Source organism: Panthera tigris, chromosome C1 (assembly GCF_018350195.1).
Source record: "Panthera tigris isolate Pti1 chromosome C1, P.tigris_Pti1_mat1.1, whole genome shotgun sequence".
Lineage (NCBI taxonomy): Eukaryota > Metazoa > Chordata > Mammalia > Carnivora > Felidae > Panthera > Panthera tigris.
In genome coordinates, this window is record NC_056667.1 from 164,489,224 (window position 1) to 164,514,933 (window position 25,710).

General features: G+C 38.5%; 1 protein-coding gene across 8 annotated transcripts in view; it reads right to left on the bottom strand.

Moving 5' to 3' along the window:
- The window catches only part of PDE11A (phosphodiesterase 11A), a 411,261-nt gene that overhangs the window by 200,707 nt on the left and 184,844 nt on the right, over nucleotides 1-25,710 (bottom strand). For all 8 annotated transcript variants that reach the window (XM_007083909.3, XM_042994780.1, XM_042994778.1 and 5 more), the window contains one exon: nucleotides 11,759-11,823. In XM_007083909.3, the coding sequence (XP_007083971.2) occupies nucleotides 11,759-11,823 (65 nt within the window). The remainder of the gene's footprint in view (nucleotides 1-11,758; nucleotides 11,824-25,710) is intronic.

Here is a 25,710-nt window from a genome sequence, read left to right on the forward strand (position 1 = left end):
TAATGGCTAAAAACTTCCCACATTTGATTAAAACAAATATTAATGTATACATTCCAGTAGTTCAACAAATTCTAAGCAGGATAAACTCAAAGAGACCCACACATAGACACATCCTGACTAAACTGTTGAAAGCCAATGACAAAGAAAGCATCTTGAAAGCAACAAAAGAGATGTGATTCATCACATACAAGTGATTTTCAATATGATTAATAGCTTCTGTTCAGAAACCATGGAGGCCAGAAGGCTGTTGAATAACATATTCAAAGTGCTCAATGATTGTCAACTTTATCAACAGATTATGTAACACATTTCATTCACTTGCCCTAAATAGTGGTATAAAAAACTTACACAAACATAACACTCCCCAAGGTGCCAAATTTGAAGCACAACATATATTTGAGTGAAAAAGTTTTGGAATGTTTGGGAAATATATTTCATACAACCACCATATTAAAAAGTAACAAATATAGGCATTGACTGAGGCCACACACACTACATGTATAAATCAGACAAGGCTTATGAGTCTAAAACTGTTTTTCAACCTGTGGGTCACAACAAAGTAGTGAATCATGAAATTAATTTTGTACATTAGGACAGCAGTTTGTTTTTTGTTTTTTAAAGAATAGAATATATCAGAACATACATACATAGTAAAGGTAAGTATAGTTTCATAAAACTTGCTTTTAATAAGCATGTGTGTGGGGCGCCTGGGTGGCGCAGTCGGTTAAGCGTCCGACTTCAGCCAGGTCACGATCTCGCGGTCTGTGAGTTCGAGCCCCGCGTCGGGCTCTGGGCTGATGGCTCGGAGCCTGGAGCCTGTTTCCGATTCTGTGTCTCCCTCTCTCTCTGCCCCTCCCCCGTTCATGCTCTGTCTCTCTCTGTCCCAAAAATAAATAAAAAACGTTGAAAAAAAAAATTAAAAAAAAAAATAAGCATGTGTGCATTTTTTTGTGTATATTTATATACATTAAGCAGATCTGGCTATCTTTTGTTGTCAAAAAAGGTTGAAAGTCACCATCTAAAGGATACCCAAAGAAACTCACACAGTTAGGATTCATGGTGAAGACATTTAGCAACTTTCTCCAAGGTAGGGACAGAATTTCTGATTCCCAAATGGCTCATCAGGGCTGAGTTGCAATGTCCAAATGAAGGTGACTTACATCATACTTTCTGGAAGCATAAGCCCAGAATCATATTCATAATCTGGTTAGGTGCTAGAGATCATCTCGCCTGGGCCAAGTACGTCTCAGGGTTATAACATGTACAATATGATTGCAGGGTATAATCACAATAAAGTGAATAAACAAAATCCTCCCTCATCTAACTTTAGTCTCTCCAGGCTAATATGGTCTATTCCACATTTATTCCTGAATATACCATTGCTGCTGGACAAAAGTAAAGAACATCTCTGGGAATCTTATTTACAGACTCATGAAGCAATTTGAGAGCTCATCTGGTACTTTTGTCTCATTACAGTCACATATCATAGAAGTCCGTTCCCCTTTAAAAAATGCCCAAATTTGGGCCATAGGGGCTGGAAGCCTAAAGGAAAGACTTACAGAGAGATGAGGAATGGTTACAAATCACTTCTAGAAAGAGTAATTTGTTTGCAAAACTAGATTCCACACAGAATTGCAAGGAAAGGAAAAAAAAAAATCAATAAGGCATTGAAACATAAGTTTCAACATTCTGACCTAAAAAATGCAATGCAGAAAACTAACTTTGACAAGAATCATAGGGCTGTCCAATCTAAAAACTGAAAGAAACCCTAAAGGTCCCCTAAGGTGCTTCTCAAAGTTGAGATATATGTACCCTCAGGGGAAGGAAGGTGTAAATGAGCTGACAGGTGGAAAAGCCACAGGAGAAACAATGTCTGGAAGGGTCATATTATTTCATGGAATCTACAATACCATGGAATGTAACATGCACTATTATTTTTGAACAGCAAAAAAAGAGAAAAAAAATGCTGAGGCAATTTGTTCTTATCACTTACAATATTTGAACCTTATTTTAAAATTATTTATTTCAGATTAGACATAAATTTTATCATATACCATTTGTGAAGGAAAATTTAAACTACACAAATTGATTATGTATGAAAGGAAAATTTGTAAGCAAAATAAGTTGCCTAAGACATTTCTAAAATTTCTTCAAACTCAGTGTCACTCTTCTGAATCACTTTTCAATATGGAGTCATCGATGTTTGCAGTTATCATCCTCTGAGCTCTCAGGATACCGAGGACGCAGCATCTACTAGAAGAGTGCTCTACTACTATCTCCAGGACTCTCTTCCAAACTGCCAGCACCCTCCTACAAGTTTTGCTGCTGCTGTTCTATTGAACTTAGTAAGAAGTGTCCCTGGAAAAGTTTTTAGCCAAACCAGACTGATACTCTTTCCTGAAGTGATCTCTAGTTGGTTTGTAGACAGAAATTTTAAGGGGTTGTTGTTGTCCAGCCATACCACCAGCACTTCTTTAACTGTGCACCCACACGTCTAAAATAGCATCAAGGGCCGCCTGGGTGGCTCAGTCAGTTAAATGTCTGACTCTAGGTTTTGGCTCAGGTCATGCATGATCTTATGGTTCGTGAGTTTGAGCCCCACATTGGGCTCTGCACTGACAGTGCAGATCATGCTTGGGATTCTCTCTCTCCCTCTCTCTGTCTCTCTCAAGATAAATAAATAAATTTTAAAAAATAAATTAAATTAAAAAATAAAACTGCATCAAGACCTAACATAATTTGGAAGGTTATTTGGGCTCCTGGTCTTCTATTCTACATGGCTGTACGTTGCTCATTCATCAGCTCAGCTGCCCTATGGCCCCTTCTATAAGTAAGCCAGCAATATGTGTCGACTCCTACTTGTGCTTTAAACCTCTGACTTTCCCTATCTGCTACATCTCTCTGACTTCCCTTTCTGTCCTCAACTGGGAGAAAGCTCTTAAGTTTTTAAGAGCTCACAAGCGTGAGGAGACTGGGCCACCTAGATAATCCAGAATAAGCTCCCCATTTTAATGTCAATTGATTACAAATGCAAGTTTCTTTGGCCACATAATATAACATATTTATGGATATGACAACTGAAGGTGAGGGCCCGGGAATTCTGTTTCCCACATTTAGTTTGATTTCATTGTTTAAAATTAAATATGCTGGCAAGTTTTAACCATTTGACATTACACATGGCATCATGTTGAAATGCTATATTTTGTAATATATGTACTTTTTAAAAAAAGGTTTTTATTTATTTTGAGAGAGAGACAGAGAGAGAAACAGAGAGATAGAGGCAGAGAGAAAGAGAGAGAGAGAGAGAGGAGAGAGAGAATGAGTGGGGGAAGGGCAGAGAGAGAGGGAAAGAGAGAGAATCTTAAGTAGGCTCTGTGTTCTCAGCACACAGCCTGACGTGGGGCTCAATCTCACAAACCATGAGATTATGACCTCAGCCTAAATCAAGGGTTGGATGCTTAACTAACAGGGCCACCCAGGCACCCCTGTAATCTATGTTCTTGATGTTGATTATCTTAGCACTGTTGGCATTGACGGGCATGTCAAACGACACAGGGATTTTCTCATCATCTTCTATTTGACTAAGTTCATAGTTTCCTTTTTTCTTTAATTGAATCACTTGTCCCTGGAAATTCAACAACTTCCAAAACATTGCAAGTTTTTAATAAAGAACAGCCTCGCATCATTCATGAAGTTGGTTACGCCAGCCTCTTACTGTATTAATTTATTGTGAATGCTTTGGCAATTTTTCTTGTCTTCAGTTGCATGACTTGGCATTGATAAGTGATCCTTCAGTATGCATTTCAGTAACAAAACATAGCTTCACTTCACCTCCTTATGAGTTCCTTCAGTTGTTGCTTTGCAAGAACATCTAGACTTGTGTCCAGTTTCCCAACAATAAACATTTTCATCACTAATATCAAATTTACACTCCATTTCTTGTTTCCTTGTTTTTCTTTGAAACAGTAACTGTTTATTTCAATGCCAGATCATAGTATAATCTTGTTAAAGATATATTAAACAACATCTAAACCCAATTAGGGCCTTGGTCTTAGTAGAGTGAACATTAGATGGCCAAGAGAATTTCTTCCAGACAGAAGCCTGCAGGAAGGCAGGGAGCACTGCCAGTAGCATTACTCTCACACTAAAAAATCCAACACTTAGTAACCTGCAAATGTGTGCAAATTACTTAACCTCTCTGAGCCTTAGGTTCCTCATTTGTAAAATGAGAACAATAAAGTCTAATTCATTGGGCATTCATGAAATTAACTTAAACAACACAAATGTGACATACGAGTCTTTCAATAAGTTAGTTCTCTTTCCTTAATTGATAAAAAAAAAAAAATCACTATAATGCACAACAGTTGATTCATAGACTCATAGCCTCCCAGAACTTTGTTACTAGAAGAGACATTTACCAGCCATTATTTCATCTTCCTCATTTAATGAGTGTATTAGTGTCCTAGGGCTGCCATAACAGATTGTTACAAACTTGATGGTTTCCAACAGAAGTTTATTCTCTCACAATTCTGGAGGCCAGAAGACCCAAATCAAGGTATTGGCAGGGTCATCTTCCCTCCAAAGGCTCAAGGGGAGAATCTTTCCTTGCTTTTTCCAGGAACAAGTGTTCCTAGACTTGTATATATCATTCCAGTCTCAGCTTCTGTCTTCACATGGATTTCTCTCCTTTGTCCCTTTATGTCTTCATCAGTCATTGGATTTACTGCCCACCCCATATCCAGCAAAATTCCACTTCAAGATCCTTAATCAACCCATTCTAAGGTTCCAGATGGACACAAATTTTGAGGCAACACTATTCAACCCACTGCATTAGGGAAACAAGTTTTACTGAAATAACATTTAAAAGAGAGCAAATTTCTAACCTTAAATATTTCTGAGTGTTCAAAGATCTCTTATTTTTTTCTATCTTTACATATTCAGAAGTGGTCTATAAAAGTATAACTTTTTAATTTTGCAGGGTAAGAGCAACTGAACACAAGAGACTTTGGATTAGACACCAGAGTTCCAGTAACAACTGAAGACAGTAAGCAAAGGACAAAGTGGGTGTAATATTTTAAAAATGAGCACAACATATAGACAAATCTTTTACCTGTCCCATACTTGGGAATTCCTCACTGGCCATGTTTTCCCCACAAGTTTCAGCCTCTGCCCATGTTTCTCAGTCTCCTTAATTCTTGAAGACATGGTTTGCCTCTCCTTACTCCTTCATTTTTTTCCTGAAATTTCTTCTTCTTGGACTCTCTTTAAATTCAACCCTCTATATTGGTTTCCTATTGATGTTATAACACATTCCCACAAACTTAAGTGCCTTAAATAGCACAAAGTTATTATCCTACAATTTGTACCATTCTCTAGGAGAGAATCCATTTCCTTGCCTTTTCCAACTATGCACCTTGCCCACATCCTCCATGTCTCATGGCCCCATTCCTCCATCTTCAAAGCCAGCAATGGCAGGTCAAGTCTTTCTCAGACCACATCACTCTGACCTCGGCTTCTGTTTTCTCATCTCCTCCATTTATAAGGACCCTTTGGATCACACTGGGCCATTCAGATAATCCAGGATAATTCTCCCCATCTCAAGAGTCTTAATCAGACTTGCAAAATCCATTTTGCTGTGTAATATCCACAGGTTCCATGGATTAGGAACTGGATATCTTTGTGGAGCCATTATTCTGCCTGCCATTTGTCCTCATCTTTTCAAACAGAACATTTTAGCTCTCCACTCTCCAGGCTGACCTGCAGTGCTGAAAGGCTCCTTAAACCAAAGATCTTGCCCTTTAGCTGTTCCGAGACTTCTAGCTTTATTTTTCTTCTCTCCTTCCAGTCACAACAAATGAAAAAATACAGCATAAAGATTAAATTGAAAAAAAAAAAAGGATTGCTTCCCACTAAAATACATTTTGTCCCCTCAACTCCCCTATTCTCAGAAGGCAAAAGTGGCTACAGAGCTTCGGTTTTAAATAATAATATTTCCACTATACTCCATTAAATGTGAAAAATACCCCTGTAGTCAGTTGTTACCTTCTAGAAACTTTAGACATTGGCTTTTTGGGTTTTTTAAATACCTTAAGTAGCATAGCTGTGAAAGTGCAATTTCCAAAGCAGCATCCATACTTATACCTAGGAAAACATCAACAGGATCCAGCCAAATATATTTCAAACTAAATACAAATTTGTTAAGATGACCATAAATGTTCTTTTCAATTTCTTTTTTATTTATGTATTTTGAGAGAGACAGAAACAGCGTGAGTGAGGGGAGGGGCGAGAGAGAGAGAGAGAGAGAGAGAGAGAGAGAGAGAGAGAGAGAGACTGAGAATCCCTAGCAGGCTCTCTGCTGCCAACACAGAACTCAGTTGCGGGGCTCGAACTCACAAAGCCATGAGATCATGACCTAAGCTGAAACCAAGAGTCGGGTGCTTAGTCAAATGAGCCTCCTAGGCACCCCTCTTTTTCTATGTCTATGGTACACATGATCATTCACACTACGTGTTCCCACTGAGGATAGAAAAGAGGTTTTTAAAGGTTGGATAAGAGATCCAAGAAAGTTTATTCAGGCTGATTCACTAAATCTTCTTAAATTAGGCTTCATAGGAAAGGTTCTAATAGTGAGATCTGAGGAAGAGGAGCATCGAATGGATCAGATAGGATCTTTTTTTTTTTTTTTAAGTCAGCATCGACAACATCAGTGATTGGAAATAATCAATGCATTAACAGTATTGTATTGTGAAAAAGCCAGGTACATATCTCTTTCTGATCTGTTCTGATTCTGGAAAAAACTGGAAAGTCACGTCCCATTCTGGGAAACAATATGTTAAGGACTCTGGCAAGCTGGAGCACATACACGGGAGAATAAAAAGGGTGGCAAAGAGTCTGGGGACCATGAAATGTAAAAATTGTCTAAGATTAGCAATTTCTAACATGGAAAAGATAAGGACAGCAGATCCATGACAGTCTTCCAGTACTGAACCATTGCCACTGTGGTGAGGTAGTAGATTTAATCCCCTGGTGGCTTTAGCTTACCATTCCTCTAGTCCTTCATCCACTCTACTGCCCAGATAATTTTTCAAGACACAAATCTCAATGTCACTGTCTGTGATTACTCCCCTATGAGTAAGCATGTAGCCAATCTCCAGGCCAAGTAAAAGGGTTTGAGCATTTCAGAAGGATCTGATAAGACTCTTGCCCCAAACAGATGGCATTCTGGGCAACTGGATGCCCTTACAAGGAGTTAAGGGCCATCACCATCAATTATGATGACCTTTAGGACAACAGCTCACAGCCCAAATTAAAGATCCTGTGCCTTTGTTTACAATGTTTCCTCCTCCTGGAAGTTAGTTGTGTCACTAACTTTCCATTACCCTACAGGACCTAATTGAAGATTCACCACATCCAAGAACTTTCCCTGAACATCAGCTTCCATTTTTACCCAGATGAGTTGGGTGTCCCTCCTCTGTATTAAAATGCCACCTTGCACAAACCTTTTACAGAAAGTATTGAATTGCTTTGCAGTCACCAAGTCTACTTGATAGTAGAACATAAGAACCTAAACTGAGATACATCTGTATATGAAAATGCATTTATTTGCACAAAATAATGTGCATGGAGAGAAAGGGACTGTGAGGGGGAGGTTTTGAGAATCTAAACCTGGTGGCCAACATGGAAGAAAGGTGGGGAAACCAAGAGAGCAACTTAGTGGCTGGCCCTCAATCTGGGTTCCAATTCCTAAACCTGGCCCCGTGGACTAAGTCCAAATCCTATGGAGAAATAAGGGCTACACACAAAAGCTTTAGTAACTGAAAGATTTGGAAAAAATGAGGTACATGCAAGACTGTTTGGAGCCAAACCACAAACTATAACACATGGCAGGGAAAGTGAGCCCTCTTCCCACTTCTACACTCATTACCCAGATTTGCTCAGGTTTGAAAAGGCCACTGGTGCATCTGAGACAGTGCAATGAATTCTGGAGTGGGCAAGGAAGCCCCTGCCCAGAAGATGCTGCTCTGTTATGTCTATTTAGGAGTGGACACTTGGGGAAATGATGCAATAAAATTGTTTTGTTTTTGTTTGTTTAAATCTCGGGGACTTCCAGAACTACTTCAAGAGTGGCTTTTGCAAGGGGCTGGGCCTTACACTCAAGGGAGAAATGACCAAGCAGCCAAGTAAAAATTATCACTGTTAATGTGACTCTACTTACAGCCATGGTCTGGAGGCCTGATGAAATCTATTTATGGTTATATTAAATTCTTAAGCTATTCTTACACCCATTCATTGGCCTTGAGATCCTGGTTTTTAAAAAACTCCTGTAGCCCCACTACCTATCTGAGTTCCCACCACAGGGTAGGTATTCAACATACGGCTACTGAATGAAGAAATAAAACTAGTGAAAGAAGAACTATCTCTAATGGACAAATTTAGGACACATAGTTAGAAATTACAGGAATGCAAAGTGCCTTTCTAACAATTAGAAATCTCTATCAATAAATAAATAAATAAATAAATAAATAAATAAATAAATAAAATAAAAATCTATCAGTGGGGGGCACCTGGGTGGCTCAGTCAGTTGAACATCCGACTCTTGATTTTGGCTCAGGTCATGATCTCATGGTGCAGACTCAGCATGGAGCATGGAACCTGCTTGGAATTCTCTCTCTCCCCCCACCTCTCTCTCTCTGCCCCTTCCTTACTTGTACTCTCTCTCTCAAAATAAATTATAAACTTAAAAAAAAAAAGGAAATCTCAATAAGCTTAAAAAGCTCAAGGTGACAGAGTGTGAATTTTATCACTGGAGGAGTTGTCAAGGATGCCCCTAGACGAGGTACATGCCTCATGGAGAGAAATGGATCAAACCATTTCTAACTCTCAAACTACTTGGTATTAGTTACATGAAGACAAAGAGGAGTGGGGCCATGACAAAGGAGGTAGCCCTACAGGGCAATATGTAAAAATGATGAGTCAGCAACAAAATTGGTTTTTAAAAAAAGTCGTCAAGGACTGTCTATAAAAATCAGCAAGCCTTAAGCCAGAATTCATCAGAATTAAACAAGTATCCTGAAACACTGTTGCATTGTGTCATAGACATTATCTTCAAAAGTTATTCTATTATAACTCTGAATGATGTCCAGAGGACTAAGGTTTCTAATGGACATTATCTATAGTGAAGACGCTAAGTGATGAAAGGTTAAAGGAAAGATTTACAACGTATTGAGAGCAGGCTGTGATTTGTAGACTCACAGCCTGTTTCAATGACTCTTCTACACCCTCTGGCGAAGTAAATGCTAGAGCCACTTGTCTTTATACCTTTAACTTCCAATAAATGACCGAAGGATCCCACATCTACAAGAGGGAAATTACTAGACAATGCAGAAAAGGTCTTCAGAGATAAATGAAGATTCTACAGTAATTTAAAGGCCACAAATAGAATGATGGAGAGTACTATTTCATAATGTCAAAGTTCAAAGGCACTTTTCAAATGTCTTTTTAAAGAAAATCTGACCTTTCTTTCTCCACTTCTTTCTTTCTTTATTATCAGAAAGTTAGCCAAGGGCAGTCTGGGCCTTGGGTCATTTCATTTTGACATGGAAATTCTTTCAGCATTAAAAATAATCAGAAGATCAGAAATATTTAACTCTGCATTGGCCAAGAGGACACATTCAGTAGCATAAAAAAGAACAACATCGAAGCACTAGGATTTCAAAGCTTGTGTTTTAATAACTCCATCAACCTCCCCCCCCACCCCACATATATATGAGGGAGAATTTAATGAGGCCATTACTAGCTAAAGGAGCAAGTATGAATATACATTTTTTTTTCTAATGTATTTCATGTTATTTTACATGAAAATTTTAAGAAAACTGCTCAGGGGCGCCTGGGTGGCTCAGTCGGTTAAGCGTTCGACTTTGGCTCAGGTCATGATCTCGCGGTTTGTGAGTTGGAGCCACGTGTTGGGGGCTCTGTGCTGACAGCTCAGCCTGCTTCAGATTCTGTGTCTCCCTCTCTCTCTGCCTCTTCCCTGCTCTGTCTCTCTCTGTCTCTCAATAATAAATTAACGTTAAAAATTTAAAAAGAAAGAAAGAAAGAAAGAAAACTGCTCAGTACACCATTAGTAACTCTCTATCTTTTTAAGATGTAGATTAGATGACATGAGATATAGATGCAGACATAAATATGTTTTCATGAAAACAAAAACCTATTACAAAAGGTCCCCTTTCCCCCTTTTTAAGGTATAGTTTACAGACAGTAAAATTAAGTGTATAGTTCTACAAATTTTGATGAATGTAGTCATAAACCACCACCACAGCAAGATACAGAATAATTCCATCACATCCCCAAATTTCCCTCTGTCCCTTTGTAGTAAACCCCTCTCTCCATCTCCAGCTCTTGGAAACTACTAGTCTGCTTTCTGTTTCTATAATATTGCCTTTTCAAGAGCGCCCTATAAATGGAATTACATAGTATGTAGCAAAGACCTCTTTTAAATTTCATGCACTGAATAAAAATTAAAGTAACTAAATGAAGTGTCGATTTTAATGTACTGATTTCTATTTCCCAAACTTAAGGCAATAATAGATATATAAAATCAAATTACCCTTGAATATTACATCTTGAAGCAGGTAGTACCCAGGGAACCTTTTGAATACATCTACAGATCTTTAGGACTTCAATTTTGACATATTGAATCAAATCTCTCAGTGAGGGTTCTGAGAATTGTTTTTATCAAGTTCTCCAAGCTTCATTCTGACTGATCAGCCAGATTTGGGAAACATTAACCCAACAGACATTCACTATATGAGATTAACTACCAGGCAGTAAATTATGTGTGGCAATGGGGTTAAAGTTCAGAGGCTAAGAGAGGTTTATCTAGGTGACCTTGTCCTTGGATGTGGCTACCACTTATTGCCTACAGAACCTTTAATAAGTCACTTAAACTTGCTGAACCTTAGTTTTCTCCTCTGTCATGCAGGAGTAATGATGCTGACTTCATAGGATTATTTTGGGGGATTAAATGCATATAAAACTTTTAGATAGAACCTGGCATACTTAGTACTCAGTGAATGGAAGTGATTCAGTGATGCACATAGCATTGGTATCAGTATTAACATCATCATTATCATCATCATGCTGTCATATAAATGCTTTACTTGTCTTTCTCCACATTTCTGCATTTTGGTCAATTTCACTATTATTTAGCCCTTCTTCTAGAAGTGACCAAAGTAAACAGAATCCTCTTTTGTAGCAGCCCAACTAGTGTTCAGGGCAGTTCAAAGCTAATAGAAATTCACTGACTGTCCCCACCCCTCACTTTTACCTCAGAGATACAAATGGGAACAAAAATGAATTACGGGATTCACTCTTTCCTAAGGGTATATTATTGGCCAAATATAAGCAAACAAAAGGGAAGGAGAGAAGCAAAGGGCCAGAATAAAGCAGAAAATTAGGCTGTCTTTGTAATTAGGAAATATCTAAAACTTGACTTCATTTGTTTGCAGTTTTATACTGCAGTGTATACACATGTATTTTTCAGCTATAGTTTCTTAAAAATTTTTACTATTGAAGAATAGTTGACATACATAGGCAACAGTTTTTATTTAAGCCATGAAATATAGAAGAGTGATGATATTTAGCTGCATTTGCTGATCTAAAGAAAGAACTCCTATCCTCACAGGATTACACAATGCTGCCAACACCAAGGACCAAAGACCAGGGGGCAAAAGACAAACCTGAAACTCACAAGCCCTACCTGTTCTCAGCATCAGCGCTGCACTTTGGGGACATCAGTTCAAAGGATTTGGTAAACTTCACCACCTGCCACACAAAAAGACATAAATCCAAGTCAATTAAAGCTTTCTTACAGCTTAAAATAATTCAATAAGCAGTTTTTGTCTTTATAATGATGATTACAATAATTGGAGATTAAAGAGCAATTTTAAGTAGAGAAATCCCAAGGGACAGAAGAACAAAATTCTATCTTACATTTTGTATTTTATGTCTAACATGGCTTACATTGACAAAGTTTTATACAATTTACTAAATATGTGTATCTGTTTTTTCAAGTTTTTATCTAAATTCCAGTTAGTTAGCATATAGTGTAGTATTAGTTTCAGGTGTAGAATTTATTCAAAACTTCCATATAAACACCAAACACAAGTGCACTCTTTAATTCCCATAACCTATTTAACCCCCACCCCTCTGCCACCTCCCTTCTGGTAACCATCAATTTGTTCTCTGTAGTTAAGAGTCTGTTCTTGGTTTTCCTCTTTTTTTCTTCCCAATCATATGTGGAATTTAAGAAACAAAACAAATGAACATAAGGGAAAAAATTATATGTATGCATATTTTTTTAAATTTATTTTTGAGAGAGAGAGAACAAGTGGGGTAGAGGCAGAGAGAGAGACACACACACACACAGAATCTAAAGCAGGATCCAGGCTCTGAGCTGTCAGCACAGAGCCCAATGCAGGGCTTGAACTCGTGAACTGTGAGATCATGACCTGAGCTAAAGTTGAACACTTAACGGACTGAGCCTTCAGGCACCCCTACTATGTATATATTTTTACAATGAGGTGCATACTATCTTGTGGCAGTCCTGCCAAGGGATATCTCAATCGAAAACATTAAAAAATTTTTATTGCCCTTTGAACAATCCAATCACTATCCATAGAGAAGAAAGAGGAGACAAAATACCGCTCGAAAAGGATGGCCTCCAAGTTGCCTTCCCTGGTTTACCATTGTTCTCAGGTGAACATTTTGTTGCCACCAACCCCACCACCTCTGCTCCAAGGCTAAAGAAGAGAAAGCTATCTTCTTCAAAGATCTTTCCTAGTGTGGACACTTCCTCCTTCACCTGTCTCGTGAAATTGGCATACCCGGTGCAAGAACCTGGTCAAGACTTATTACATTGAAAGAAAATTACGGACACAGAAAAAGTAAAGGTAGTTTTTCTTATTATTAGCTACTTTGAGTTCTTACTATAAACCAGGCTGTACATCAGAAGCTTCTTGGACTATTTAAGTTCCTTATTATGATTCTAGAAAGCAGAGACTTTTCTCGTCAGTATACAGAGGAGGAAACCTCTCCATAATTTTTAAGAAACTTTCTGAATTTCACACAACTACCTGGGGCACCTGGGATTAAAGCAAGTCTGCGTGATTCTAGAGTGCCAGCTCTTTCAACAGCACTAAAAATTTGGGGTGGGAAAAGCACCATTTCTGGCCCTCTTTTGACAAGCTATACCACGTGATAGAAAAATGAGTCTCTTACACTGAGAGGAGTCATCTGAATGTCACTGGATGCTTCCAAGGTTGACATTTAGACTTGCCTTAGCTAGATGCAGTCATGCTTCAAAGGCCTTTTAAATTAGCCACTTATGAGGAATTGATGGGCACCTGAGAAAATGATTTGGAAACTGGGAATAGATTAAATATTAAAATAGCTTTATCAGTGAGGTAATGAACCCAAACTAAGAAAATGCAACATTAGGGAAAAGATAAAAGAAAAGCCCATCACAAAGAAAATTGTGTGTGATTCATTGAATGCAGGGCAGTGACAATAGAACAACTACAAGCAAATACCCTTGATAACTACAGAACACATTTCTTTTCATATACTAATGTGAATTGGGCCTCTACAAAATCATTCATTGTGACCAGTTTTATTTTCTAAAGATGGCCACAACAATACCTTTTATCCCACACTCTGCTACGATATGACCCTGCCACCCTCTTAACCAAGTGGTAGGGTCTATGTTCTTTCCCCTTGAATCTAAGTGGGCTTCTGACCACTTTGACCACTAGAGTATATAGAATGGATGTGGTGTGCTCTCTAAGACTGTCATAAAAGCCAATATGGCTTCTGCATTATCTGATGGAATACTTAGGCCGAGAGGCCTGAGGTACCGTGTAAGAAGTTCAGCTACCCTAAGGCCACTATGCTGAAAGGGAGCCAAAAACCACATAGAGAGGTATGATATAGATGCTCTGGCAAGAAGCTCCAGTCTTCAAGTCATGCCAGCCTAGGAATAAGACATATGAGTGAATAAACCAGATGATTTCAGTTCCCTGCTATGAAGTCACCCCTGATCTCCATGTTTTCCCAACTGTGGCCCCAGACAACCTGAAAAGAGGCAGGCCATCCTTGTGATGTCCTCTCCAGATTCCTGATCCATGGGACCTTTGAGCATAACATGATTGGTTTAAGCCTCTAAATTCTGGGTTTATTTGTTACACAGCAAAAATAACCAGAACATTTATCTGAATTAAGGACTTAAACAGAAACCAATCACTTAGAAATCACCATCCAATTGCAATACTCTTGGGTTTCAAAAGTTAGCAAGCTACAAAGAAACTATTTCCTATCACCAAATAATAAATCCCTCAAACTATACCCCAAATAATTTTTAAAGCTAAAACAATAATAAGGTAAATAATAGTAACATTTCATTTCTGTTTGCCTAATGGAAAATTGTCACAGATTTTAAAAGGAGAAGTTAGTCCTCTGTCTCTGCTTTGATCTCTCATCATATGTGATTTCTTTCCATTATTTTGTTAGATGATAGAAAATTCATGTCCTATTTTTATCATGTTTATGGACTGTATGTTTGTGTCCCCTAAAATTCATAGGTTGAAGCCCTAATCCTCACTGTGATGGCATTTGGAGATGGGGCCTTTGGGAGGTGATCAAGTCAACAGGTGAAGCCTCATAGGCATTAGTGCTTTTATAAGAAGAAGCAGACACAGCTTGCTTCTTCTCATTTTCTCTGCTGTGAGAATACTATGAGAAGGTGGCCATCTACAAACCAAGAAAACTGACCTCACCAGACACAAGATCTGCTAGTACCTTGATCTTAGACTTCCCAGCTTCCAGCACTGTGAGAAATACATGTTTGTTCTTTAAGCCACCCATTCCATAATAATTTGTTATAGCAGCCTGAACTAAGACAACTATATTTTACCTTTTTGCTGCAAATGTGTATGAGGCAATTTGCACAATTATGACCAATCCTTTATGTAGGTATCAATGTTTACAACATACTGGTAAGGTATATATTATTATCCTCACTTTATTTAAAGGAAATTAAGGCTCAGAGAAGTTAAGTGGTTTCCTGGAAACCATATAACCAATACCCTGCAGAATTGGGATTTGAATTGTATCAGTCTGATTCTACAGCCCCACTCTTCCCACTACTCACTGCTTTTGTCAACATGAGCAAGTGGTATTGTGGGGGCACTTGGGTGGCTCAGTCAAGCATCTGACTCTTGATTTTGGCTCAGGTCATGATCTCATGGTTCGTTTCATGAGTTCAAGCCCCATGTGGGGCTCTGCACTGACAGTGTGGAGCCTGCTTGGCATAGTGTCTCTCCTTCCCTCTCCCCCTCCTGTGCTTATTTTCTCTGTTTCTCTATTTCTCTCTCAAAATAAATAAATAAACATTAAAAAAAAGTGGTATTGCAACACCACATTATTTGGACATGCCTCCTTCAGAGCCAGAATAGTTAGATAAACTCTGCCTTTATTTATCAATTCTATAAATATATTTTGAGTATCTATTAAATGCCTGAATTTGAATAAACAGACTTAAAGTAGCTTGAAGTAAAATACTTGGCCTAATATACAACCAATCAAATTACCAATAAACTATTAACCGTTTCTGCATTGGGAAATCAAAAAGGAGATACCTTTTAATTCCCTGACCTGACAGATGAGATTAAACTCTCCAACATTACTAGGAATACTTCATTTGGCTTCTTTTTTACTATTGATTAGAATACTCTGCAACTCTAAAAGGATACATATTAATTTCTGAAAAAGTGAAGCAATGCAAATTGGGTTGTAATGGGGAGTAAGTCCCCCTTGTGGGATTAAGGATCACTCTGACAAAGCCACAGAAATTATACTTGGAAAGGCATGCGAAATTAAAGAGTTTATCACAGGTCCTAGAGAGCGTGGTATGCTCAGAGGGTCACATAAAGTCACCCAAAGCTGAAAGTTTGGTCACTGCATGCAGAGAAAGAACACAGCAAGGACTCGTGGGTCCGTGCCTTCATTGGAGTCAGAGATAAAGTAGCTTGTGGCACTTGAGAAGCCTTTGGATAATTTGAATGTAACTGGGTCAACATGGAGAGGAGGGAAGGGGTAAATTGGGAAAGTCATCAGGAGGCTTACCACTGAAACACACAAGGTGAGGATGGGCACCCAGAAATGGGCAATAACTAGGTAAAAGTTAAAAACAAGCAGGGTGAGTGCAGGCACTCAGGGAGTCATTGAGGCCACAAAGAACAGCTTGACAGTACACGAATGAATTTTCTCCGGGTAGAAATACAAATGATTTCTGTGCAGTAGGAAAGCCCATAGTTACAATTTTATTGTCCTGGATGATAGTAACCATTTTAGAAATCTAACCTAATAATCTTACCCCAGCAATTTTTCAGTGCCTATTTTAGGGCTAACTTTACTATCTCACTTGGTTTCTCTCTTTAATGAGTGAAATAAATCTTTGATACATGCTTGCTTTAGATTTATGCAAGGGTTAGGTTTTTAACTTTTTAAAAACTGTTCTTTGACACAACAGATATATACCGAGTATATGTATGTGTCAAATAAAGCAAGGCACTGGGGGCACATGTGGGAAAGTAAAACAAAAAAATCTCTGCATGCATGGAGTTTACTTTACAGTAGGGAGCTTAATTTACCCTGGGCTCCTCGAAATTAGTGCTTCCTGGAATAAGAAGTGAACTTCTGCTTTCCACATCTTAAGAAAACAAACCTGGGGGATGTTCAGAGATTAAAAGAGAATAAAGATCTTTAAAAAATGTTTGTTTTTTTTTTTAAAAAAACCCCACTGAAAGATAGCACTTAAAAGAAATGGAATAGAATATCCTGGAATTTTAAAGCTATAAAACTTAGAGATCTAGAATGACAAAGAGAATGGCTAAAACAAACAAATACCTCTAGATGAAATGTCTGTGTTTGAACTCCTGAAATGTATAGGACTTTTTAAAGCTGCCAAAAGGAAGAAACGCTTTTTTCTAAAATGTTGAAACTTTTTATTTCAACATAAATCATATGCTATAAAGAAGAACAGGGTCAAACATTTTGTTTTATTTTATTTTATTGATTTTATTTTCTAAATTCATGTTTAATGAATAAAGGGAAAGTCAAGGATTGTCTTTCAAATTTAGCACTCCATATCATGGAGAGTACTAGTTATGTCCCCCAATAAACCAGTCCGTGGCATCCTGATCAAAGCAGACACTGGATTCATGAACCATAGTGTTGACCGTGTGTAATAAAGAATTAACCTTACCCAAAGAAACGTCTCGCTTTTGTCTTCAATTGCTGGGAGATAACTGCTAAGCCCTTGGAATGTCCAGCCTTTATAAAAGTGTCTCTGTTTACCTGGACACCTTAGACCAGCCAGTTAGTAACAATGTAATTGAGCCACACAAAGTGGTGGTAGTGGGGGCGGGGGGTCGCTTTGGGTCATGTGGTATTAGCTCACCTCTGGAGGGAATGGAGACTGAGGTCAGTTATGTAGGTTGTCAAATATGTTTTGGTGATTAAGCCCCAATAAAGACCTCTGGATACCAAGGCTTGGGTCACCATCCTGGTTGGCAATACTTCATGATGTACATTGTCACATATTATTACCGAGAGAAGGTAATGATATCCATGACTCCATGGAGACAGGACAACTAGAAGCTCCACATTTAGAACCTTCCTGGACTCTGCCTATGCATCTCTCCTTTGGCTAATTTTAATCTGTATCTTTCCCCACAATAAATCATAACCATGAATGTAACAGCTTTCAATGAGTTCTAGGAGCCCTTCTAGCAAATTGTTGAGCCTGAGTATTGGGAACCCTTGAACTTATAATTGGTATCAGAAGTTAGGGCAGCATTATAGATTATGTTCCCTTACTTTGTACCTTATATGATAATTCATAGGTTCTCATGTCTGTAGGAGAAAAATGAGAATAATATCGACTGGTCTTCGGTTAAATATTGATTACCTAATACATATCGATGTGTACTGGATGACAAACAGATATGAAAAATAGTAAATAAGGTCTCTAACCTTTAAATAATATGTTAAAGGGGGAAAAATTTTAAACTTAAGGGTCAGGAAAATTTTCTTGATCAGTTGACATGATTCCTTCTGCTAAACAAACAGAATTATAAAATGTATTAAGTTTTTTTTTTGTTTTTTTTTTTACCTTAGCTATTAGGAAGCTCAGAGCAAAGCTTTAGTTTCAAAGTTTTATCTTTTTGCAGCATAATTTGGTTTTGAGTTTGTTGATTTTGTTTGGTTTTGCTTATAACATCTACTTTCTCTTTCTCCCTTTTTATTTGAAATTTTGCATTTCATTTTGTCATGTGTCTGGTACCTAATAAGCACTCAGAAAATATCTGCTCACTATGAATTTTCGCTGAAAGGTGGCTTAAGTGCTCTTCATAATTAATTGAGTAAAAATGTAAACAGACAGGAGATAAAGTACTTACATACTTGAAAAATGTATACAGTGTATAAAAATATTTTACACATGAAATAACATAAATTTGCTTATGTAAAACTAATTACATTTGAACGTTAGTATAAGAGAGGATTTTTCAGAGGCATAGGAAGGGATTCTGGAATGGTGGGTAAAAGAAATACAATATTTAAGGGCCTCCAGCTGATAGCAAACAACACAAGAAAAAAAGAGAAGGAGGCTTGGATCACATCCAGACAGTGGTCAAATATGAACAGAGCACTGAAACTGTGAGGACAAACCCACTAATCACTGTAAGCCAGATACGATCAAGAAAGTAGTGAAGCCCCAGACCCAGTTCCATAAGGTGTATAAAGTTAGTCTGGTTCCAGGTGACCTGACTATAAAGGGCTCCAAGTCCATTTTAGAATGGATTTACCTCAGAAATCCTAGTCTAGACCAAACTGTCGGGAACCTAGGGCTGCCGGTGGAATCTCCTTACAGATTTTCTAAATTTAGGTCAATTTGAGATTAGACTCACCCATCCATGAACCCTCAAAGTCATCAGAATAGTGGGTCCTTATTAAGGTGACATGCACATGTGCCTTGGTCCATGCTGAGGACAGCAAGATGAAGAGCAGGCAAGTGATACACTTCTGGAGATGCCGACTGATCAGCGTGCTTCTCATTCCTCTAGAGCAGGAGTGGGCAAGGGAGTCTGTGGGCCAAATCTGCCCCACCATCTGTTTCTATAAATAAAATTTCATTTTAACAGAGCCCATCCATTAATTTAAATGTTATCCATGGCTGCCTTTTGCTCTAACAGTGTAGTTGACTGCTTACAACAGAGACCATATAGGCCACGAGGCCTAAAATATTTACTTAGCTGGTCTTTCATTGAAGAGTTTGCTGACTCCTGGTCTAGAGCCATCTCTGGACCAGGTCACCTAGTTATATTTTGGTACACTGTTAATGGCTGGTGATAGATTAATGTATGTATATTCCTATATAATTTATCCATAATTTAGAATGTGGGTCCCTGGAGTCAGAATCTTCACATCTGAAATAAGACCGTAATGATGGAAATTTTAGACACCATGGGAAGTGGTGGGGGATATACTTGAGGACATGCATATGTGCCAGTTGTCATGAACTGCCCACTTTTATAAAGCCTATTGTCCTGATACAATTATTATAAGTGCCTCCTTTTACTCTCAAAAAGTATCTTTGTTTGAAAAGCAAAACTCTAGGCAGGCATGCCTCAAACAACTTCTATATTTAAAACATATTTATTAAAAATATAATGCATTCAAGTAGAAAACAATTTATGGTCAGTCACCTGGATTTAAAAATGAAGCAGTGGGGCGCCTGGGTGGCTCAGTCAGTTAAGCGTCCGACTTCGGCTCAGGTCATGATCTCGCGGTTCGTGAGTTCAAGCCCCGCGTCAGGCTCTGTGCTGACTGCTCAGAGCCTGGAGCCTGTTTCAGATTCTGTGTCTCCCTCTCTCTCTGACCCTCCCCCGTTCATGCTCTGTCTCTGTCTCAAAAATAAATAAACGTTAAAAAAAAAATTAAAAAAAAAATGAAGCAGCAAAAAAACAGCCAAAATATTTCAAAGCAATTTAATGGGATATACAGTGCCACTGTGGAGATTATGACCAATAAAAAAAAAAACAGACAAAAGCATAAAAGGAGACAATAAAACCCATGCTTTATTCTTGACTTGGACCAATGGTATAGTTCTCAGTTTCATTAATTTTTTAAAATTTATTCTCCAAATCCAAGTCTGATTTTATAATAGATATATTAAATGAACCTAGGTTAAATAAATAAATACACACATTCACATCCACTAAGTAAAAAGTGAGTCTTACAAGAGAAATATCAGAAGCGGTTTATAGGTCAATGAAACTGAACAAGTGGTTCCAAGCTCTGCTGGCTGTTGATCAGCCCTGATTATCACACCCTGGGGAAGGCAGTACCCATGCCACAGTGAAGTAAACAAAATATCCCCAAGCATCTCTGCCTGTTCTTTGGAAAAGCTCCACGGACAGAAGTCTTTTTGATTTGGATATTTATCAAGCACTAGTTGGTCTGGTTTCTCTCTGTTTTTTTTTTTTTTAATTTAAAAACAACTTAAAAAATAAATACTGTGCTCAAATAGATATTCCTGCCACCAAAAAGAAAATGGGAATGATCTAATAATCACCATTTTTTCATTAGTTTTCTTAATCCATATTTTTTCCACAAGAAGACTATTCTATAGGGCAAAAGACTGTAAATGATCATCCACTGCCATCCTTCTTGATAAATTTCTCACTTATGCTGAAGAGTAATTTACTCTAATCACTTATTCACTCAATCAATATTTATCAAATACTTAGTGTACAGGCACTCTTATGGGCTTGGAAACATCAAGGGGCATAAATCATGTCTTGTCTTTTGATGGACCAACAACATAGTACAGAGGAGGAAATAGTTCACAAAGGTATAATTTCATCACAATATATGTTCAAATTTCTACAAGTGCCCAGAAGAAGATGTAGAAGAAGACTTTGCGTGAACTATGTCTTAAAGGGTTGGCAGGCATGCCCTAGGCAGAGTAGCGGGGGAAGCTTTCCAGGCTGAAGGACTGAACAGGTCAGAGTTTAAGCTGAAAACAGAGAGAACACTCAAACGGGTTTAACTGAACCTAATTCAATAAAGGGACTAGTTACAGAAGTGTGGGCAGGGTTAAAAGAAACCAATAAGAAATTGTGACATTCCCAGGAACTAGCAAATTTGGAAAGCAGTTAACATCTCTAGGTCTAAAGGAGCAGTAAACACCCATAGGTCACAGGGATTAAGGGAGAGAAGGAAGATGGCAGGAGGGAGGGAACAGTGTTATTGCTGTTCTGAAGACGTTAGAGCTATGGAGAGGGTTCTTGGAAGAATCAAGCCACCTCTACAACTGGCAGAGAAAGAACAAGAGGAATAATTATTTCTCTCTCCTCCAGCCTTTACACCTTCTGCTGATCCCTCTTGTTTGTCAAACTCAACTGGAAGCCAGTGGACAAGAAAGCCCACTGCCTTCAAGGGCACTGAGCTAAAGACAGAAAGATCAATAATAGATGGAGGGACAGGCATTTGCAGAGAATATTATAGAGTTGACAATGTTGAACTTCACCTGAGCCCTGCTCCCCAAAACACAGTAATAGTAAAGAAATCCTCCCTACCACTTTTTCTTCCAAAATTGGCTAACCTCAAAGGACCACCCTGCCCTAGCATATTCCAAAATAACACCTGTCTCCATCCTTCCTTCCTTCCTTTTCTTTGAGATGTTCCTCAGAAAAGAATGTTCTCCCTATTGCAATACCTGGATGAAATTATCTCCCTAAATTGTCTGGTGCATTGTCTCTTCCACAAGAACAATATGTACAAAGACACAGAGACAAATGTAAGCATAGGCTGACCATGGAGGGGGGTGGTGATAGAGAAGGAAGAAAGGGATAGGGTGAGGCTGAGGACCAGAAAGGACCTCCAAAAGGTAAGTTGGGGAACAGAGGAGATGAACTTGTTATGTTGGGCAGTTTGAACTTTATTGGGTAGGGGGTACCTGGGCGATTCAGTTGGTTAAGTGTCTGACTTTTGATTTCGCTCAGGTTATGATCTCGAGGTTTGTGAGACTGAGTCCCATGTTGCGCTCTGCACTGGCAGCTTGGGAGTCTCTCTCCTTCTGCCCCTCTCCAACCCATGTGCACATGTGCGCACTCTCTTTCTCTCTAAAGAAAGAAAGAAAGAAAGAAAGAAAGAAAGAAAGAAAGAAAGAAAGAAAACACAAAGCTTTTGAACTGTATTGTGTAGGCAAAGTTACCAAATGTTCTGAAGCATGTAGAGGCAGATGCATGTTTCAGAAAGAGAACTGGAAGGAGTATAAAGAATTGATGGAAAGGAAGACTACCCTATTTACAAGTGAAGAAATGAGTCAAGAGGAAAATGTGGAGGTAAGAGATTAGTAAAGACAGAGTAAAGCCAGTGGTTGAAGAGGTGGGAGGAAGGGGCTAGAAACAGGGTTTCAACATAAAAGCAACAGAACTTACAAATGGTTGAATATAAATGGTAAGAAATACTTAGAGGCTACTGTGTGGTTTTTAGCTTGAGTTACTTACTACATGATGATGATTCTATTAACTGAAATAGGAAATCTCAGAAGTGTTAATGATTTGGGACAGGATGTGGTAGACATGGTCAGTGAGGATTGAAGTTCAGAAGTTGGATGGGGTGCCTGGGTGGCTTGGTCGCTTAAGCATCCGACTTCGGCTCAGGTCATGATCTCACGGCCCATGAGTTCGAGCCCCGTGTCGGGCTCTGTGCTGACCGCTCAGGGCCTGCAGCCTGTTTCAGATTCTGTGTCTCCCTCTCTCTCTGCTCCTCCCCTGTTCATGCTCTGTCTCTCTCTGTCTCAAAAACAAATAAACGTTGAAAAAAAAAAGAAGTTGGATACACACACACACACATTTAACACATATAAATGATTAATGATCTGAGTTAATACATTGACATAAAATTATTAATAAAGTGAGTTAATATAACAAATATATAATGATATATTAATGATTAGTGATGTAAGTATATATATGTATACATATATACATACACATATACATATACATAAAACAATGATTCTTTGGATAATCATCAGAGTTTTTTAGTTACTTGCTATTTTGCACTCTTGAAAAAGCACTTGGAACAAAAATCAAAAAGAATTTACATTGGCTTCCTTATAGGGAAAAGGAAAGTTAAAGAAAGGTGGGGAAAATGGAAAGAAAGTGAAATAGAAAGGAAAGCCTGAAGCAATTTTTGCCATCCACTTCAAATGGAGGGGATTGAATTAATTATAGGCTGTTCCAGAGCAATCAGATAATGATTACCTCCATCTCTTTCTCTCAAGTGTTGGATTCAGGAAGATCATTTAGTTCAATGGCTTAATTGTGCATGTATTTACATAAGAACCAAGAAGTTAAGGAACATGTTAAAAAATAAGGATAGCTTATGCTTCATGGTTTAGGAAGTGAACTCCCGAAAGGAGCATCATAGTTACAAGCTCAGTTAGTTATAAAGTACTTGATGGAGTTCTGCTTGTGCAATAGTTGAGCCATCAGGATGATCCATGAAAGAACACTTGTAAATACTAGTGCTGAGACAATGCCTTAGGACTTTACGATTAAAATGTCTGCTTCTTGCTTTCCTTGACTAAGCACAGAAAGAAATAGAGAGCACTAGAAAGAAACTAACAGAAGGGATAGGAATTGCTTAGCCAGGTTCATGGAATGGAATAACATTACGCACAGAATATTCAGTTCGAGGGACTAAATATTTCCTAATGTCGACAGTAGCTAGAACAATCTTTCTGTTTTTCAGTCTAATGGAAAATACCATTGACAAACTCACTTAAAACTGATTGACTAAAACACTTAAGGGAAGCAAAAGAGGGTAAAATATTAATTTTGGCAGGAGAAGAGGCTGGAAAGGCATTCCTTGTTTCCATTTTTGGCATCCACTGAGTGAACTGGCCAGTTAACACCTGCCTACCCAGTTTCAAGACCATGAAGGCAGGGGCTCCTGGTAGCTCAGTCAGTTAAGCATCTGAGTTCACAAGTTTGAGCCCCACATGGGGCTCTGTGCTGTCAGCACGGAGCCCGCTTTGGATCCCCTGTCCCTCTCTCCCTCTCTCTCCCTCCCCTGCTGGTGTTCTCTCTCTCTCTCTCTCTCTCTCTCTCTCTCTCTCTCTCTCTCAAAAATAAATAAACATTAAAAAAAAAAAAACACCATGAAGGCATCTCTAAACATTGAGTTAAAAGCTTGATGAATCAAAGCATCTATAACTAGATTTCAATTTCCTTTCTTCCTCTTTCCCGCAAATGAAGAAAAGGCCAGGAAGTAGCATACATCTGCAATAACCAGCTTTTTAAATATTCAAATCCCAAGTCAACTATTAGAAGCTTTGTTTCCAGGAATGATTCTAATAAAATAGAGAAAAGCAAAATTTATTTATAGACAAAGGAAACTTTAAGCAGATTTTTTTTTCCTGAAATGATACATTTTTCCCCCGATTGTAAAAGTAGTATATGGACTGCCAGTAGAAATGTCTAGAAGTTAAATGTTTTGACACATCTGTTCTCTTCCCAAAACAGAGCAAAGATTGATAAAATACAGAAAGAGAAAACAAGAAAGACATGTTAGAGGTTAAAAAGCAGAAAAAAAGAGAAGGGCAGGACAGCAGAGTATAAGGAAAAGAAAAGATCTCTAAAGGGCCAAGCCTGAAGACAGGCCTACTGCACCCCAAATCCAGACACAGGCAGGCAGCAATGATCGGAATTTCAGCTTCTACTGGGGTTGGGGAACTAAAAAGGTTCCCTTGAACCAGGTGACCTATCTTTACCCCCAGAAAATGAACCACGTTGCTTCTGGCTTAGTGTGAGCCAGCACACAGCAGGAGACCCAACATAAGGCCTGGTTCTTGACTAGAGGCCAAGGAACTGCACAGACTATTAGACATGGAGGGAGAGTATAAGAGAGAACCAAAGAAAACAATGGCACAAACAAACAAACAAAACACCCTCTCATCAAAATGAGCTCCAATCCCAAATTCAAAAACACATGAACAGTTCCTATTAATACAGACACCTAAATCGACAACCTACAGAATCAGACAAGAAGATGCTGATAAATCCCAGTTATGCTGAACATTTGAACACACCTGTATCAGAGAATGAAAGGGGAAGAACAGAAAAATATTAAGAATATGAATGATTTGTTCTCAACCAATGGATCTCGAGGGAAAGTCAGCTGGAGAAACCTCTTCTGGAAAAGACTTTCTTCCCTGAGAAAAAGAAACATGAACAGAAGTTTTCCTTTTCTCTTCTCCTGGGACACAGTTACATGAAGACATACTGCCTGGAGCTGTGCCAGCCTCCTGGATCATGAGGATGAAAGCCAGTCGAGCACTGAGACATCCACAGGAAAGTGGACAGAGCTACCTTGCTGATTACATCATCAGGCTACTGCACCACCCGCAGCCACCTCCTGCAGACTTCTCATATAAGACACAGACGTTCTCATTGTTTAAGCCATTTTCCCCTTATATATTGTATTACTTGCAGAAATCGCCCAAACTGGTATGTAAATTAAAGCAATTTCAATCAGTCTATAAAGAATTTCTCACAGAACTTGATAACCTGCTCTTAA